Here is a 17,542-nt window from a genome sequence, read left to right on the forward strand (position 1 = left end):
GGGAGCGCAGGGTTCTCCCCAGGATGAAATTCAAACAGGGGAAAGGGGAGGGGAAGGGGGAGGGGGGGGGAACTAAGGGGCGTGTTTTTTTACCGTAACACTAATTAATGCGTAAAATCGCCACCACACCATAGACGGTATTTGGGGTTCTTGTATATATAAGATATAGCCGAGTCGGTGTACAGTAAGTCTGTAAGGGACAGGTTGACTGTTGTATTGGCTACAGTGCATGCGTGGTACTGTAAAAATACATGCGCCGTGTGTCCTGGTCGAATAGTACTTCTTGACGATCGATTCCGGCGCTGTCAAACTTATTGTTGTGGAATTTTCCAAACGGGGCGGAGGTAATTTAAACGGGGCGCAACGATTCAAACGGGGGGGGAGTTTTTCCAAACGGGGCGCACGCGCCCCGTTTGCGCAACGTGGGGAGAACCCTGGGTGATGTACTAAAAACTCATGTTATAGGGTGTTGTAGCTAGATCCAAACCCTCGTGTGACAAAGGGCGTTCCTTTGTCAAAAGAAAATATGCTTCAAGTGAAATTTCGTTAAAATCTCTTTCCTATTGACGACGATAATGGCAATGCGTTCTTGCGAAAAACTATTTGCCATTTCGTTAAATGAGTGATTGGTATATGCAGATTTGTGAAATGGCATGCGATTTGTTCATGATTATATGCTTAGTTTTGATTCATATTGAATTTGATGTTAATATTGAAGTTATTCGATACGAGTAGAATGTTAGTTGTGACCGTATTTCTTGATGAGTTTATTGCGGATTGGATTTGAATGCATGACAGTAGTGGATGTCTGTGTGTTTCTCCTGCAGGCAAAACATGGCAGGACAAGATACACGAGGTTAGAGGAAAGATGAACGATAAGGACGCGTCGGTGTTGGTTGTGACTGCTCTTGATGAATTAGCGTGTAAGTATATATCCATTATCCACCTCTGCGCCATGTCGCCCTCTAGTGAGAACTGTATTCAGCAACATTGTTTCACCAGCTTAGTTCGTGATTTTCACTAATTGTGAATAGGTGACACAGGATTTTAGTTAGATAAGCTTTATTCAATTCTAATATAATTAGTTATTGGCCTGCCAATATGCATAACCAATATGTAATCATATATTTATATGTCTGTTATTTATATGACCTAAAATGATGTCAGTACGCTATGTCTGTGTGTAACTTTAACTTTAAACATTGTGTATTCTCTAACTCTGAACATTGTTTTCTAGGGCTTTTCAATATGAGGGGTTCTGATATTGAATACAATCCTGTATTTTTTGCTTATGCATTAATCGGAATGGATAGAGTCAGGTACTGACCAAAAATTAGCGACTTCACGATAGTTTCACTAGAAATTTTTACTTGCATGTTAATTAGGTTAAGCGACCTATTTGCCTGAGTGAGATAACCATGGTGTCCTTCTTGGATATTTCTGCTTGTTTGGCTGAGCTATGCGTGTATGTGTTTTATCGTGCCTCATTGTTGACACATCGGCACTCATTGCGCAGAGACAATACTAAGCAGAATGTTTAGAACACTCGTTGCTGGCACGTCAGAGCGATTCTTCTCGCAGCCATACAAAAACGCGCATAGACGGAATAAGAATGATAGAAACGCACATAGACGGAATAAGAATGAAACAAAACCTCAGCGACATTGCACGCGCGTCGTAGAAGGAATTCGAAAGATCGCTAGAATTAGAAAAGAGCGGAAGCCGCACTCTCGGCGGCCGACGACTCCGGCTAACTGCGCGTCTCCCTCCGTCTCGCAGCATCTACGTCGACGAGGCCAAGGTCACGCCGGAGATTCACGCGCACCTGACGAGCGATGAGCATATCAAGGTCACGCTGCACGCGTACGCCGACCTCTGCGACGACCTCTGCCGCCTCGAACCGCACGTGAGCGGCAGGGTGTGGATCCCCGACCAGTCGAGTCACGGCCTCGCGCGTCTCGTGCCTGAGGTGAGCCCCACGTCTCGTGCCTGAGGCAAGGCCTACGTCTCGTGCCTGAGGCAAGCTCCGCGTCTCGTGCTTGAGGCAAGCCCCGCGTCTCGTCCCTGAGTAAAGCTCTGCATCTCGTGCCTGAGGCAAGCTCCGCGTCTCGTGCCTGAGGCAAGCCCCGCGTCTCGTGCCTGATGCAAGCCCCGCATCTCGTGCCTGAGGATAGCCCCACGTCTCGTGCCTGAGGCAAGCCCCGCGTCTTGTGCCTGAGGCAAGTCCCGCGTCTCGTCCCTGAGGTGAGCCCCACGTCTTGTCCCTGAGGTGAGCCCCACGTCTCGTCCCTGAGGCAAGCCCCACGTCTCGTCCCTGAGGGGGGCTTCCATGTCTCGTCCCCGAAGCAAGCCCCGCATCTTGTCTCTGAGGCAAACCCTGCGTCTCGTCCCTGAGGCGAGCCCCACGTTCTCATCCCCGAGGTGAGGCCCCGTGTCTAGTTCTCGAGGTGAGCCCCCGCGTCTTGCCCTCGAGGTGAAGCCTACATCTCGTCTCTGAGGCAAGCCTCGCATTTCGTCTCTGAGGCAAGCCCCGCGTTTTGTGCCTGAGGCAAGCCCCACGTCTTGTCCCTGAGGCAAGCCCCACGTCTCGTCCCTGAGGGGTGCTTCCATGTCTCGTCTCCGAGGTGAGCCCCACGTCTCGCCCCAGCGAGTCGTTGGACGCCACGTCCGGAGGTGCCACCGCGGTCACGGGAGAGTAAAAAATTCGCCGAAAAATCACCATCACAGAGTTTCCTTTGGGAGATTTGGGTGGAGGAAATTGTCGTCGTAGAAAGCTTCTGGAATTTCTTCAGGGATTTTGTGTGGGGATCTTGTTCAGGAAATCTTGCGTGACGACGCTGCGAAACGATCGCCGAACTTTCTCTCTCGACCTTTCCGCCACCTCTACTGTCGTGACGGAGTTGGCTAGCATTCTTCGTATTGTATTAAGTGATTACAGGTAGCGCGGTCACATCTATACAATCAAGAGTAAGATAGTAGGAAACATATATTCATTGAGGGGCAATCGCTCATCATCTCACATTCTCACTCCTGTTATACAGATCTGTTCGCAGCGATAGCAATAATAGCACCCGAAATTTCCGTGCATCGCGACTACGACAAAAACTGCAGAATCGTGGCCGCGATTGTCCGACATTGCGCGTGCGTTTTCTCGCATCGCCACGATACCAGATCTACGCGAAACTGTAACCCAGCTTGTCAGCGCCGCTCGCGGAGCGTACGTGTCGGCAGTCAATGTCCGCGTCGAATTTGCATTCTTGCGGCGAATATCTTCTCCTACTCATTGCAGCGCCGGCGGATCTCGGATCCATCGCCGATCGCCCTGATGAAGGCACTGAAGAACGCTGCGGAGATCGCTGGCATGCAGAACGCACACGTGAGTTCGTAGCGAGGTTGGCTGGTGCGTGAATCGTCACGCCGAGTGGTTGGTGTCGGCCAATCAGAGCGTGACGAGGTGGGCTGGCCACACCTCCTGATCGTCATCTTGTTCGTCTCGAGCCGCTAAATGTCGAGTGGAACACAATTCGATTTCACGATAAACGACAGTGTGCAGTGTTATAAGACACTATGTTACATATATGATGTGACATTATAAGACATTATATTATGTAGTAGGACGTGATGTTATAAGACACTATGTTACATATATGATGTGACATTATAAGACATAATATTATGTAGTAGGACGTGATGTTATAAGACACGAAGTTACATATGATGTGACGCGCTAGAATGTGCTGGACGTCGTCGCGTTGCCACGGATACGCCACGCGGATGCGCCGGCTAACGCGCCGTCTCTCTCTCTCTCTCTCTCTGCGTCTGCGTAGGTGAAGGATGCGGTGGCCCTCTGCGAACTGTTTGCCTGGCTGGAGAAGGAAGTGCCAAAAGGAGGGATGACAGAGCTGAAAGCTTCGGCCAAGGCCGAGCAGTTCAGAAGGTACGCGGGTAGGCCGTTCCGGTGGTAAATAGATGCAATCAAACCTGTGTATAGGGGTCACCCGAGGGAAACGCTAAAAACGTGCTTCGTAGATGGCAATTCGTTTCGTAGTGGTGGTGTCACTTTATAAATTTTACTCAAGAGAAATATGAAAAGATGTCTGTATTCACAGGCTATCGTTAGCAAAGGCTCCCTCCTTGTACCTGTTGTCCTGCTATCATTGAACAGCGAGGTGATATCGATGTCATAGTGGAGTTTAATTGTTGGCCGTCGTCTGCGTTTCTTGCAGCCAGCAGGCGGACTTTGTCAGCCTCAGCTTCGGAACGATTAGCAGCTCGGGACCTAATGGCGCCATCATCCACTACCAGCCGACGGAGGCGTCTAACAGACCTGTCACCATGCAAGAGTTATACCTGCTGGACTCGGGAGCGCAGTACAGGTAGAGTGCTCACCGAGCAATCACACGTTACACACTCCTCTCCCACTCTCTTTCTCTGTTTCACTTTTTAACTCTTTTAGTCTCTTTCTCCTGTTCTCCTTCTCTCTCATTTCCTCTGTCTCTTTCTATGTCTCATCCACCCCTCTTCCACTCTCTCTCATCTTCCCCTCTTTCTCTTTCCTCTCTCTCTCTCTCTCTCTCTCTGCCTCACTCTTTCTTTCTCTCTCTCTCTTTCTCTCTCTCTCTCTCCCTCACTCATTCTCTCTCTCTCTCTCTTCCTCACTCGTTCTTTCTCGCTCTCTCTTTTCTCCCTCTCTTCCCCCCTCCTATAATGGAAGAACTGTATATGTAATGTCGTTCCCTGTGTTATTTACAGAGATGGAACGACAGACGTTACGCGCACCATGCACTTTGGCGAGCCATCACAGCTGGAGATGGTACGTCTGCCATTCAAGCTCAACTCACGATCTCTAAAACGCTATTATAAATTCACATTTTGTGTTTGCTGGTACGACTCATGATGGTCTTAGTACATACTAGTCTGTATGCTTCACATAAACGTCACACTGTAGTGTCCACATGTGCACATGAGTAGGGGTTGAATTATTCTCGTTTATTCATTTTTTTTCTCCATTTTTATTGTCCATTTACGGTTTCTGAAATATTGCTATTGTGATGAATTAATTTGTGGTTTTACTGTGTAACTGCACTTTTTATGTTTATTAAATCACAGGAATGCTATACAAGAGTATTGAAAGGACACATTGCTCTTGATTCCCTAATCTTTCCTTCTGGAACCAAAGGTAAACATTAAATACCAAGACTCTTGCCACCATTAAATCTGTTTATTACACATTAAGTGAGCAGCATGTGTCAGTGAGTGCAAAAACATCCATCGACCGATCACCATGCAAACTCATCTCCTGTTTCTGTGTAGGTCATGTGATCGACTGTAACGCGCGGAAGGCATTGTGGGACGTGGGGTTGGACTACATGCACGGCACCGGACATGGAGTCGGTGCATTCCTCAACGTTCACGAAGGTCGGTCAAAGTTTATTATGGCCGCTGCCCGCGCATCTGCTACCGCTCTCTTTAACTGTCGCTTGTGGGACAGGGCGCCCCCTGGCGTTAGTTTATCATGTGTGTGTGTGTGTGCACATGTTCTCTTTGTGCAAAACTCTCTGCTGGCCTCTATTCTGATGTAATCTAATCTAATGTATTGCAGTGTCTTCTCATCGAATCACTGCAATTTACGGTGTTTGTTTCTAGGTGGCTGCAATTACATAAATGCTCATGTTCTTCTTGTTTTTTGTTATTCTTCCTGCGGGTTTTCACCGTCATAAACCAATATTGGACAAACAGAATGTGTGGAGCAAAAATTAAACAAAGTAAATTCTATATATTCTATATACAGAATATGTGTGTGTGCGTTCATTCGTGCATGCGTGCGTGTGTACGTGCATGTGCGTGTGTGCATGTGCGTGCGTGCGTGTGTGCATTTGCGTGCGTGTGGTGAATACACAGTTGTAGCAATGTATGTTGTCCTAAGAGAGCTTATCCCTGTCCTATCCCTGTCATAAGAGACTCAATACTGTTTGCTATCTCTTTCTCTGTTTTCTTTCTTATTCTTAAATCTACTTACACTTCTTAAATCCGTGAGTGCATCAAAAGTTTTTGTGATTCCTCGTGAATTATCCCTCAGCAATCCTCATGCATTCAGTATCAAATGCCACATGGCAGAAATGTTTGTCAGTAATAAGTAATAACACTTAATCGAAGACCACGAGAGAAAGTGCGGATGGCATCGTACTTGTAGCTCTCACAACATGTAACCTTTTGCTCCATGGAAACCTGTTGTGAACAACTACATAACTACGTTGTATAGTACCAGTAGTGCATGATAGTTGGATTCCTCCACCATGTACTTGTGGTTCAAACTGCATGCAGTGCACCTTCGTACACTCAGGATACCACTGCCACAATGCTAGCACTATTTTTAAAGTGGGCGGAGCTCCGGGAAAATCCAGCGAATGGAGATTCGTAAACAGCGCATGATTTGAAAGTAGTAAATGGGCTCACAATACGCGCACTATTTCGTATCACTATTTTATCAAATTTTTCATAAAATAATGGTTGGATTTTTAAAATCTTTGCAACTTTTATTAGTCCAAATCTTTTTACATAGGATACAAGTAACCTGGCTGCTGTAAAACAAATTGTAACGGAAATCTGCTTGTGGCAGTGGTAGATTGAGCCCATGAGCGAGAGCGCCATCTGTCGTGGAGTTTGCTCGTGGTTGTACCTGTCCGGAAACATTCGAGAATAAGTGCAAGGCTTGATGTGGGCAACGAGCCAATAATTGAAAACTTGGACAAGAGGGCTCACGTAGGACCGCACGTGGTGAATGAGGCAGGGTTGTCGCAAAGCGCGCATGCCGTTTGCTACCAAGCTAGCCGTCACTGCTTTCAGCTCCGATATCGAAGCACAACAGCAGCCCGGACGGAATCGGCACTCGCGGCGACATGACAATCACGATAGGTGTGTATGCGATGCCCGCTGGCCGCTTTGTGTTGCACATAGGTGGCGCTGTAATCGTGTTCGTGTTTACGCAGGCCCGCAGTACATTAGCTTCAGGACTCGGCCGACGGAGGTGGGACTGGAAGAGCACATGGTGGTGACCATAGGTAGGATATACGTAGCAGCTTGGCAACATTGCACACGCAGACACGTGCATGATAGGAAAACCTGGGAAGCAGTGACAGCCAGCACAGCAGTCCCCTCCCCCTCCAGCACAAGCTTACAACTTGCACAGCAGTGTAGTCTTCACCCAACACAAACCTACAGTAAACACATTAGTAGACTTCACTCCTGCACAATCTTACAGCTAGCACAGTATTCTCCCCCTGCATGGTCTTAGAAATTGCACAGTAGTAAAGTCCCCCACCCCAGCCTAGTCTTACAATTTTACAGCTAGCGCAGTAGTAACATACCCCCACCACCCCACCCCAGCACAGGCTTATAATCTTATAGCCACCATAGTAGTAAAGTCCCCACACCACAGTACGATCTTACTATCTTACAACCAGCACAGTAGCAAAGTTTCCCCCAACACAATCTTACAATCTTACAGCTAGCATAGTAGTAAAGTCTCCTCCCCTCAGCACAATCTTACAATCTTACAGCTAGCACAGTAGTAAAGTCTCCCCTCAACAAAATCTTACAGCTAGCACAATAGTAAAGTCTTCTTTGACAGCACATCTTACAACCTGTACAGTAGTATTGTCTTCCAGCCAACACAAGCTTTCCACTGACACAGTAATAATTATATGCAATGCAAGCGTTATGCATTTTCGAACATTCGTACTGCTAAAGTTATGTTATATAATTGTTTCCTTTACTTCTGAATGCATAGATACGTGTTCATGATCTCCTGATTGTGCGACTTTCTACGCGTTCCAACGAAACCAAAAATATAGCATCACACTATTTCGATAGTGTTTGTGGTGTAACGCGTGCGAGCACATGTCTGTGTGTACCGGTGCTGCTGGTGCACGGTATTTATTTCTGACGTATGCTGTCAGATATTGTTAATAGTAATCTCATTTTGTCATAAATCCGTGTAAGAAACCAGTTAGCAGCGGTTCCGACAACAGGTCTAGTGTTTTTTTTTGTCAAAAATTGTCCCTAATATTATCCTGATAACTGCAGCGCTAATCCATTACTCCTCAAACATTTTTCTACATGACGTCGTATTAACTTGTTCTGGGATTTATCTGGTGACGTGTGTGCGTGTGCGTGTTTCGTGGTATTGCAGAACCGGGTTACTACGAAGATGGGCTGTTTGGCTGCCGGATCGAGAACGTGTGCCTCGTTGTGATAGCAGAGACAGCGGTAAGCCCGTACACACACGCGATAGCTTCCCTTACTTTCCCTCACCTTCCCTTCCCATCCGCTCACTCCCCTTGCTTTCTGTTCCCTTCCCTTCTCTTCCGGTTCCCTTTATTGCATGGCTAATCATAGAAAATGTATAACCATTATCTAGCGCGCATGCGAGCCTGGGCAGGCGTATCCAGTATCCCGACATCTGAAGAACGTTTCGCGTGTTTGTTTTCTAGAGTGGGGGAAAGCTGAGTGTGTATGCGTTGCCTAGGGCTGCGCGCGAGCCGTTGGAATTTGCAAGCGTTTCAGAGCCTACTTTTCGCAGGGGCGCGCAAATCGCCAAGGTGGTTTGGTCTGATAGAGAGATACGTCATCATTTTGCACATCGTCGGGAATTTCTACATCTGTTGATTTGTCGTTGTTTAACATATCCGAGCGTTATTCACTTTTACGTGTGTGTTTAAGTTTGAGTTCTGTTCTTTTCGCTGTGACGTGTAAGGTGTGCATATTGCTGTGCTCTTAGTGTGCGTTAGTGTAGTACACGTTAGTGAAAGCGTTACCGGGCGTATATGTCACTTTATGCTTTTTGGTGGTGGTGGGGGGGGGAGACTTGCATAGCCGCGGGCCATCTACAGATGATGTGTGGCGAGCCGTTATGCACAGCTGGTTCTTTCCGCTTATCTCGTGTCTCTAAAGATATCGCAAATATGCCTCTCAGGAAATGTCTGTCGCTTAAGATTAGCTCTAAAACGGGTTAATTGTTTTATATATAAGAAGAAGAAGCCAGTGGTTTTGCGTTTAGTAATGGCTTATATGGCCTACTTATAGCCCTACTCCCCCAGCCGGCTGTTCCGAGGAATCAGTAAAAGTAAAATAAACATTTTGCAAAATGAATTCTTAATTGTACCACCAATAACTCCTAACTGCGAAAGAAAGGCCAAACATAAGCGTAAATGCTGACTCGGGTAGAGCCTTCATACCCATCTATAAATAACACTGAGTAAACAACACAATAACAAACCAATAAATAATAAGTGTAGCGTTGGAGGCTGCGTGGGGAGAGTGAGAGATCGGCGATGGACGATCGTGTGGGAAGACAATACATGCATGCATACGGTCTTTGCCCGCATGTGACATGACGTCACTGTACGCTATATCACACACGGGCCAACTGAAAGACGACAGCGTGTCAGCTTTCTCCCGGGTTTCTGACCGAGCGACATTATACATCTACTTTTCGAACTTACATTTAGGTACACTGTATTTGAGGAGATGAAAGATGTGCTTTGCTAGTCTTGTTGCAGGAGTGATGTGTGCTCTGTTCAGTGGAGTGTTTTTGCTCTCAGCTCTCTGCTGTCAGTGACCAAATGTCAAATGAGCAATGCGCAATATTCTAGACCGAGGGTTCAAGAGACAACGCCTCATGGCATTGCACACATCATTCCTGTAGCTTGTTTACTTTTTTCTGAACAGACTTTATACTGTTTTTGTAATATCCTGAGTGGCAGCACTGATATATATATATATATATATATATATTATATGTGTGTGTGTGCGTGCGTGCGTGCGTATGTGTGTGCGTATACTGTCGCTATATATATATATATATATATAGGCCCCCCTCTCACGACTCTATATTGGCGGCGTGGCTAGCGTGTCTCACGGGGGCTCTCTGTCTATTCTCGTCTACTTTCAGCATCGTTTCCACGGCAAGGACTTCCTCACCTACGAACCGATCACGCTGGTGCCAATACAGACGAAGCTGATCGATAGAACCATCTTCACGCAGCAGGAGGTAGGTCTTACGACCCCCTCACTGCCGACCCCCCCCCCATCTCCCGGCGCCACTCCACAGCGTTTTACGAGCCCGGGGTGTGGTGAAAAAGGGGGGGGGGGTGTTCTAAAATATATTTACGGTTTGAAAAGGGGTAGGTAAACGGTCTAGGAATTTTTGCGACAAAGGGGGGTGTAGATTGGAAGTACCGACCGGGGAAGGATCGCATGAAAAGATTGCATTTTTTTGCTTTATAGGTAGTGCTACTATAATTAATGGCAGGGCATTATATCTAAAGCCAGTTGAGATTCTTTACTACGTTACAATTAGGATTCTATTACTGTACCAAAAATAGATTGAAAAAATTGCTACCTCAGTGTCTGCTGCTGCATGCGTGCTATAATAAGTATAATGAGTGCTATTGCATCGAGACTATTGCTTTTACTACTATTACTATTGCCAGGAACACATCTGCAAAGTTTATAAATATGTATATGTATACAGTATTGCATGCATATATTCATGCTATTATGGGTAATGGGCTCATGGTTCTCTGTGTGTGTGTGTGTTTGTGCTTGTAGATGGCCTGGTTGAACCGCTACCACGCGCGCTGCAGGGAGGTGGTGGCGCCCGTGTTGAAGCAGCAGGGCCGCACCGAGGCGCTACAGTGGCTCCTCCGCGAGACCGAGCACATCGAGTGAGAGTGCACCACCGTCGGGCAGCGGCGGTGAACGGGTGACGGGCGTTGCGGGTCGAATAGTGAATTCCGATATTTTTTGTGAGATGATTTATACTGTGTGTTGCGGATAACGCGTTTCTGAGCTCTCCGCGCGTCAATTTGTTGGCAGTCGGCCAAAATGTTGAGCTTAGAAACTCGTTCTGATTGCCTTCTGCACCTCGCTGACTTGATCATGTGCTTGCGAGGTTAGGACGTGGATTTACATACCGATGATATTGCTTATAAAGTCACATATATTATACACGAGACATGGTTTCGATGCTACTAGTCTGGTGCAAGGATATGAGCCGTTGATATGATGATTTCCTAATAAAAATGGATAATTTGTTGCGCAATAAATCGCCCGTGTTTAGTTTGCGTTTATTGCTGTTGATGAGATGAGATGTCGATTTTTAGTTGGCTCTCAGTATGTGTCGGAATATATTCCGAACTTGGAAAGAGTGTGCGAGAGAGAGCAGCGTGACAGAGAATGAATGTGAGAGAGAGAGAGAGAGAGAGAGAGAGAGAGAGAGAGAGAGAGAGAGAGATGGAGGGCAAACGCGAGAGAGAGAGAGAGAGAGATAGAGGGCAAACGCGAGACAGATACGATTTCCAGCTGTTAATTCGTTGTTTAAATCGATGTCGTAGGAAAAGTGAAAAAGTCCGCACGAAGAAGCTTATAATGTTTAGAAGGATTAGCACTTTGATAAGCCGGTTAAGCCTGACCTCGCAGTAACCTTGAATCGGCTCGTCTGCTAAGAGTAGCAGACGCGAGTGCTCTCTCAGTGTCTGTTGTAGGTATTCAAACTTGAGGTAGTTATTTTTAAAACGCGCATGTAGCGATCGCACCGTACAAAACTCGCAGCGCGTTTCGTTTTTTGATTTATAACACGTTACTTGTTTAATAATAAATTGAGGTATTGATTCATTCGTAATTTAATTTTGTGAATTACACTTGTAATTCTGCACTTGATGTTAAAACACTTGTATGATGGCGATCCAAATTCACGTATTGCTCTCATTTGCTTGAACCCGTCGTTCTCCCCCATCGTCTTCTATACGAGGCCACTAGCACAGATCCACACGAACCACAGACTATAGGTATAGACTATATAAATTCGCATATAGCTACACGAAACAAATACGAAAGACCGGATTAACAGTGCTGATCATGATATGCGTTTTGCTATATATTCGCGTAATAAACGCTATGTAATCTACTCGCGTGGCGTCCACGACATGTGTGTACGACAATGGTGTGGTACATGGGCGTGTTGCCACAAATCTATCACGGTAGTGTATACAGCGATAGTATATTTTGGCGTCTCGTATTTAGTGGCGTGCCATATCACGCCGCGTGTTAAGGTTAGTGGGATATTGCATCGCGTACATACACGTCACACGGCATACAAACGGTAACAGATGAGCATTTTCAAATCTTCTAAACAATTTCAGGCGCAACTTGACTCGTTATTTCTTCAGTCAACACTCGACGTAGGGTTACGCAGGATCAATACTCGATAATGCTATTATAGTAATACTGGCACTTGGTAAAAGTAGATAGGACCTTAATTGAGATTCAAAAATCGGATCCTAATCCGATTTTTTTTACTAACGAAAAAACCTTTATTCACGTGCACACACACACACACACACACACACACACACACACACACACACACACACACACACACGTACGCACGCACGCACGCACGCACACATTTTCATTTAGTCTACGACGGCATAAACACAGTATGGTAACGTTATTGTTCTCTGTGTTAGAAGATAATGAGCACAAACGTCGGTAAAACATGTAAACGATATGCGAAAAAGAGGCGTACGTGATCAGAGATTCTCCGATCCGGGTCTGACTAAAAAAAGGGGACGCTGTGCGAAATAGTTAATTCAGCGCGAAACTCAAAATGTTCCACGGAAAGAAGGAAATCTTAGTAGAAAGGACGGTTTTAGTATCACATAACCTCGATCTGGTTCATATATCTTCTAGTATCAAATATCGTCTGGTTTAGATCTACTAGTTCAGTCATGTTTTGATGCAGATGTACTATATTTCAGCTTCGGCTTGATCTCTCTTGAGATCTCCATCTTTCTTGTAGCTAAGTCGACGTATCGTGTTAATTCGGATTAGCATTTTGCGCCTGGGGCCAGTCGCATTGCCGTTTCTCCTGGTTCCACACCAGACCGGGCGGGCACTGTACCTCGTATACGATGCCATCGGAAATGTTCAAGTATTTCGTCGGATCCTTCTCGTCTGTGTAAAATCCATCTGGTTTATCTGCGAGGATTAAAGCGAACAAAGAAACAAGAACCGATTTAGTTTTTTTGAATGCGCGCGCACGAAAACGATTGTCTAATAATGTCAATTGACACGTACTGCATTTAGTATTGACAAATATTTATTATTATTATCATTATCATTATTATTTATTATCGTGAAAGTTACGCGCACTTGGAGGGGTGGGGGTACTTCCTCGTGGATGGCCACGCCGTCGTACCTACACGCCTGCTCGCGAGGTCTGTCATCACTCATGTTGCGTAGGGTTGACCATCGTATTCAGGATTCATGAGTTCAGTCGCGGTTAAATTAATATAAAGTACGCATACCGGCTCATGATTGGGCGACGATGAATTTAACTGCGGTTAAATTACGTGTGACAATGCCGCTGACTGCCCTCTGATTGGGTAAAAAATATTTATCTTCGAACACGTTAAACATACGCCGCATATTCCTCTACCGTGAACAATCACGACTCATAGTGTATCTGTAGAATACCATAAAACCTATCTATAGCATGGTATTTGGTGTACGTGTACCGTAAGGTCTTTAACATAGTTTAGGGCCTATACTGTTACCGGGTAGCGCCTATGCGCCAGAATTAATTGGCCGGCATGCAGGCTACGAGCATATACATGTGTAATTTATAACCCCGCGACGGATGAAGTGCCTATGTCCCTTAGTCCCTTAGAAACCCACGGCGCCATTTTTTCATTGTAGATTGCCCTGGCAGGTTCTCGAATAGAGGAGCAACAGGAGAAGCTAATGGCTGGAGCGATACTATAGCTCATAGGGTCTATGTCCCCCAGGGTACTGCTGGAACGTACCCCGGGTACGGTCCGGTATACCGGAACGTACCCTGGTAACTATTTGATATTGATTGGTTAGGGTTATGGTTAGGGTTAGGGAGTAGGCGTAGGCGACTCCCTAGACTCGTTAGTGGAGTAGGCGATGTACGGTCCGGCATATTAAATAGAACCAGGGTACGTACCGGTATACCGGACCGTACCCAGGGTACGTTCCGGCAGTACCCTGGGGGACATAGACCCTCTCAGCGAAACTATATACATGTGATGTGATGTACGTACGCGCAGCAACGGAATCCTATATGATGAAACTGTAAGCTCGTTAGTTCGAGCTGTAAGGTGATGCGGACGGATGCATCCAATTAAAGTAGACGTACAGTCGATTAAATTAAACAAACGTCACTCTCGATAAAAACTGTCAGTGTGTTTATTCGAGCGCGCTGATGTCTCTGCTATAGAGGCGGATGTGCATAGATGTGAGTATTGGCGGAGGGGCTTGATATATTTATTGCGTTATATGATTTTATTATTGCGCTGCTTTAATATCACTTTAGAAGCTACGTTTAGTAGTAGCGATTATAGACACGAGCCATACGCCTCATTCCGCTGTGTGTGCATTCAATGAGATTTTGATAAATTCAATTTGATTTAATATATATCAGGGGCGTGATATAGAGGGAATTATTGGTCGCCTTAAGGTTACTCTCGCGGCCGTCTGCGAATTGCTTTTCCCCCACCAACGTCTTATATACTTCTGTTTATATAATAATATAGTTTGTATGTGTGTGGCGTGAGCGTGTGTGGTCGTGCGTGCGGCGTGCGTGCGCGTGCTGCGTTCGTGTGGCGCTGCCGTGGTGTGTGTGTGTTTTTTTATATATATATATAATAATAAACAAAAATAATAATAAATAAATAATAAGCGCTATATATATTCATATATATATACATATACTCATATATAATGTGTGTGTGTGTGTGTGTGTGTGTGTGTGTGTGTGTGTGTGTGTGCTGTGGTGTGTGTGTGTGTGGTGTGGTTGTGTGCTGCGCGCGCGTGTGTGATGTTGTGTGTGTGTGTATGTATGTATGTATGTACTCGCGTGCTGTGGATGCGTGTCGGCGTATTGGCGTGTGCTGTTGTATGTGTGTTGTGTGTGATGTGTGATGTGTGTGTGTGTGTGTGTGTGTGTGTGGATGTGTGTGTGTGAGTGTGTCTGTGTGTGTATGTGTGCGTGTGGTGTGTGTGTGCGTGCGTGCGTGCTGTAGTGCGCGCTGCCGCGTGTGTGCGTGTGTGTGCGCGCGCGCACGCGCGTCTGTGTGAATAATATGAGAACGTAATCATCAACATATCTTCAACAGAACACAGTGGTAAGTGGGTAGTGCACGTACGTTCTTCATCAGGGTCGACGTAGCCGTCTAGTTCGTACACGGCCGGTAGTCCGTTCTTAATCGTCGTCAGCAGCGGGTTTTTACCTGTAAGAATCAGTGCAGCGTCTCTTATGAACAAACTCTTTGTAGTTGAAAAATGTGTGTTTGATGATGGCTATTATTGCAGCATATTTTGCATTTAATCATCCGTGATATTGTGTCTTATGAACAGACTCTTTATAATTGAGAAATATATCGTAGACTAGCGGGATACCCGGCGTTGTCCAGTGGCGGTACTCAGTTGGTGACCGCTTGGTTGAAAGGAAAATACTCAAAAAATCTAACTATCTATCTATCCATGCATGCATGCATCCATCCCATTCCATCCCATCCCATCGCACCGCGTCCCATCCCATCCCATCCCATATCCCATCCCATCCCATTCCATGCCATGCCATGCCATGCCATCCCATGCCATGCCATGCCATGCCATGCCATCCCATGTCATCCCATCCCATCCCATGCCATCCCATCCCATCCCATCCTATCGCACCCATTCCATCTCATCCCATCCCATGCCATTCCATGCCATGCCATTCCATGCCATGCCGTCCCATCCCATCACATGCCATCGCATGCCATCCCATGCCATGCCATCCCATCTCGTCCCATCCCATCCCAAACAGTAAAAAATAATAAGAAATCAAAAGCTTGCCGGCTGCGCCATCTCGTCATGCCTGGCCCATTCCGGGTCGCCTCTTGGTGCCGGCCAGGAGATGTTTTTCATGCTCGCATAGCGGGCTGCTGAGGTGGAAATGGATTAATTTCTTTCCCTCAAGGTTTTTGCGCACGGAACCACCCCGCCGCCGCAGAAGAAAAATGAGGAAGAAGAAGAAGAAGAAAAAGAAGGATGGGAAGAAGAAGAAGAAGAAGAAGAAGAAGAATAGATATGGGTTGCAGTTCGCAAGTTCAATAAGTAAGAGCGTAATACTATTATTCTTGTAACGTAATAAGTAATCTGTGCGGCTAATTGTGAAAGATGGCGTTCTCCTGTAAGTTGCACTATACCGAGCAACAGTAAAATTATAACTGCCGGCTGCCTCAAATTATCAATTCTCACACGACTAGCGCGCTGCGTTAGACTGGACGCCGTTTAATAACAGCGGCGCATGATAAATCGCCCGCGCCAGCACTCAACTATAAGCACAACATATATCGCCCGAGATAATCCCTCCTAGTAATCAGGAGTACGTAATACGCTCATAGTATTATCACCAGGCGTACATAAATAATAGACATATTTCTATAGATCTCCGCTTTCCTGTCCCGCCCTCTCTCTCTCCTCTCTACATACGTACACACACGCGCGTGCGCGCACACACACACACGCACACACACACACACACACAACACACACACACCACACACGCAGCATACGCACACCACACACAGCACCGGCGCACGCACACGCACACACGACGCACGCACGCACGCACGCACGTGCACGCACGCACACTGGCACACACACACATATATATATATAATATATATATATATATATATATATATATTCATATTGGCTATTCGTCGTACCCCTGCCGAAAGTCATCGAAGCGCTACTCGCGAATAAAATGTCGGACATGGCCTCGGGTTATTGTCTGATCCACGTGATATAAGTTTTATTTGAATTGTGGCATAGTACTAGTCAGAATAACGTTATTATCTTGCTCACAAACGCTTTAGAACGAGAGGTTAGAACTAGGACTAGCCTTTAGGAGTAAACATTGTTTTAACCAAACGATGTAAAAGATAATTAAGTTGGAAGCAGGACCAACGATTTAGAACGACAACACTTTAGAGCGTGATGTTAAAACTAGAACTAACCCTAGGATTAAACATTGTTTTACTAGCCGTTTAGAAGGAGACGTTAGGACTAGCGCTATCCTTATGGCTACTAACCCTAACGCTAGGGTCAGTTACGATTCTAAGCAACAACCCTCCCCCTAGCGCGCGCAAGTTCGTTACCTCGTAATAGGAGAGGTAACCCGTCCTCGGCCGTGAATCGTCCGGCCTTGCCGGCGCCTCGCCGGGTCGCCGATGTCGTGCTCCCAGTCAAAGGAGGACATGTGAAGCTACGGCCGTAGGTGGCCAGCCCGATATTTCAGCTTCGCGGGCGGACAGCCTCCGTCCACGCCACCTGCTTCGCCGCCCATTCCTGCGATCATGGCAAACCGTATATATATATATATATATATTATATATATGTGTGTGTGTGTGTTGTGTGTGTGTGTGTGTGTGTGTGTGTGTGTGTGTGTGTGGTGTGTGGTTAT

At 46.2% G+C, this 17,542-nt stretch overlaps 2 protein-coding genes across 6 annotated transcripts in view; one reads left to right on the forward strand and one right to left on the reverse strand.

Annotated features, from left to right (window-relative positions):
• The window catches only part of LOC106809286 (xaa-Pro aminopeptidase 1-like), a 37,799-nt gene extending 26,691 nt beyond the window's left edge, over window positions 1-11,108 (forward strand). For 4 of the 5 annotated variants that reach the window (XM_014812300.1, XM_014812303.1, XM_014812302.1 and 1 more), the window contains 13 exons: window positions 828-923; window positions 1,238-1,319; window positions 1,780-1,969; window positions 3,290-3,376; window positions 3,828-3,937; window positions 4,227-4,376; window positions 4,753-4,813; window positions 5,110-5,179; window positions 5,314-5,418; window positions 6,990-7,061; window positions 8,192-8,268; window positions 9,953-10,051; window positions 10,612-11,108. In XM_014812300.1, coding sequence (XP_014667786.1) covers window positions 828-923; window positions 1,238-1,319; window positions 1,780-1,969; window positions 3,290-3,376; window positions 3,828-3,937; window positions 4,227-4,376; window positions 4,753-4,813; window positions 5,110-5,179; window positions 5,314-5,418; window positions 6,990-7,061; window positions 8,192-8,268; window positions 9,953-10,051; window positions 10,612-10,731 — 1,319 coding nt within the window. In that variant the 3' untranslated portion in view covers window positions 10,732-11,108. Of the gene's footprint in view, window positions 1-827; window positions 924-1,237; window positions 1,320-1,779; window positions 1,970-3,289; window positions 3,377-3,827; window positions 3,938-4,226; window positions 4,377-4,752; window positions 4,814-5,109; window positions 5,180-5,313; window positions 5,419-6,846; window positions 6,916-6,989; window positions 7,062-8,191; window positions 8,269-9,952; window positions 10,052-10,611 lie in introns of all 5 variants that reach the window. The other variant, XM_014812304.1, reaches the window with a different exon arrangement.
• A 796-nt stretch (window positions 11,109-11,904) lies between these two features.
• Window positions 11,905-17,542, reverse strand: part of LOC106809287 (peritrophin-1-like) — an 11,285-nt gene continuing 5,647 nt past the window's right edge. Inside the window, exons 2-3 of the mRNA XM_014812306.1 lie at window positions 15,234-15,317; window positions 11,905-13,041 (exon numbers count right to left, since the gene is read on the reverse strand). Coding sequence (XP_014667792.1) covers window positions 12,881-13,041; window positions 15,234-15,317 — 245 coding nt within the window. The 3' untranslated portion in view covers window positions 11,905-12,880. The remainder of the gene's footprint in view (window positions 13,042-15,233; window positions 15,318-17,542) is intronic.

Source organism: Priapulus caudatus, unplaced genomic scaffold (assembly GCF_000485595.1).
Source record: "Priapulus caudatus unplaced genomic scaffold, Priapulus_caudatus-5.0.1 Scaffold342, whole genome shotgun sequence".
Taxonomy (NCBI): Eukaryota; Metazoa; Priapulida; class Priapulimorpha; order Priapulimorphida; family Priapulidae; genus Priapulus; species Priapulus caudatus.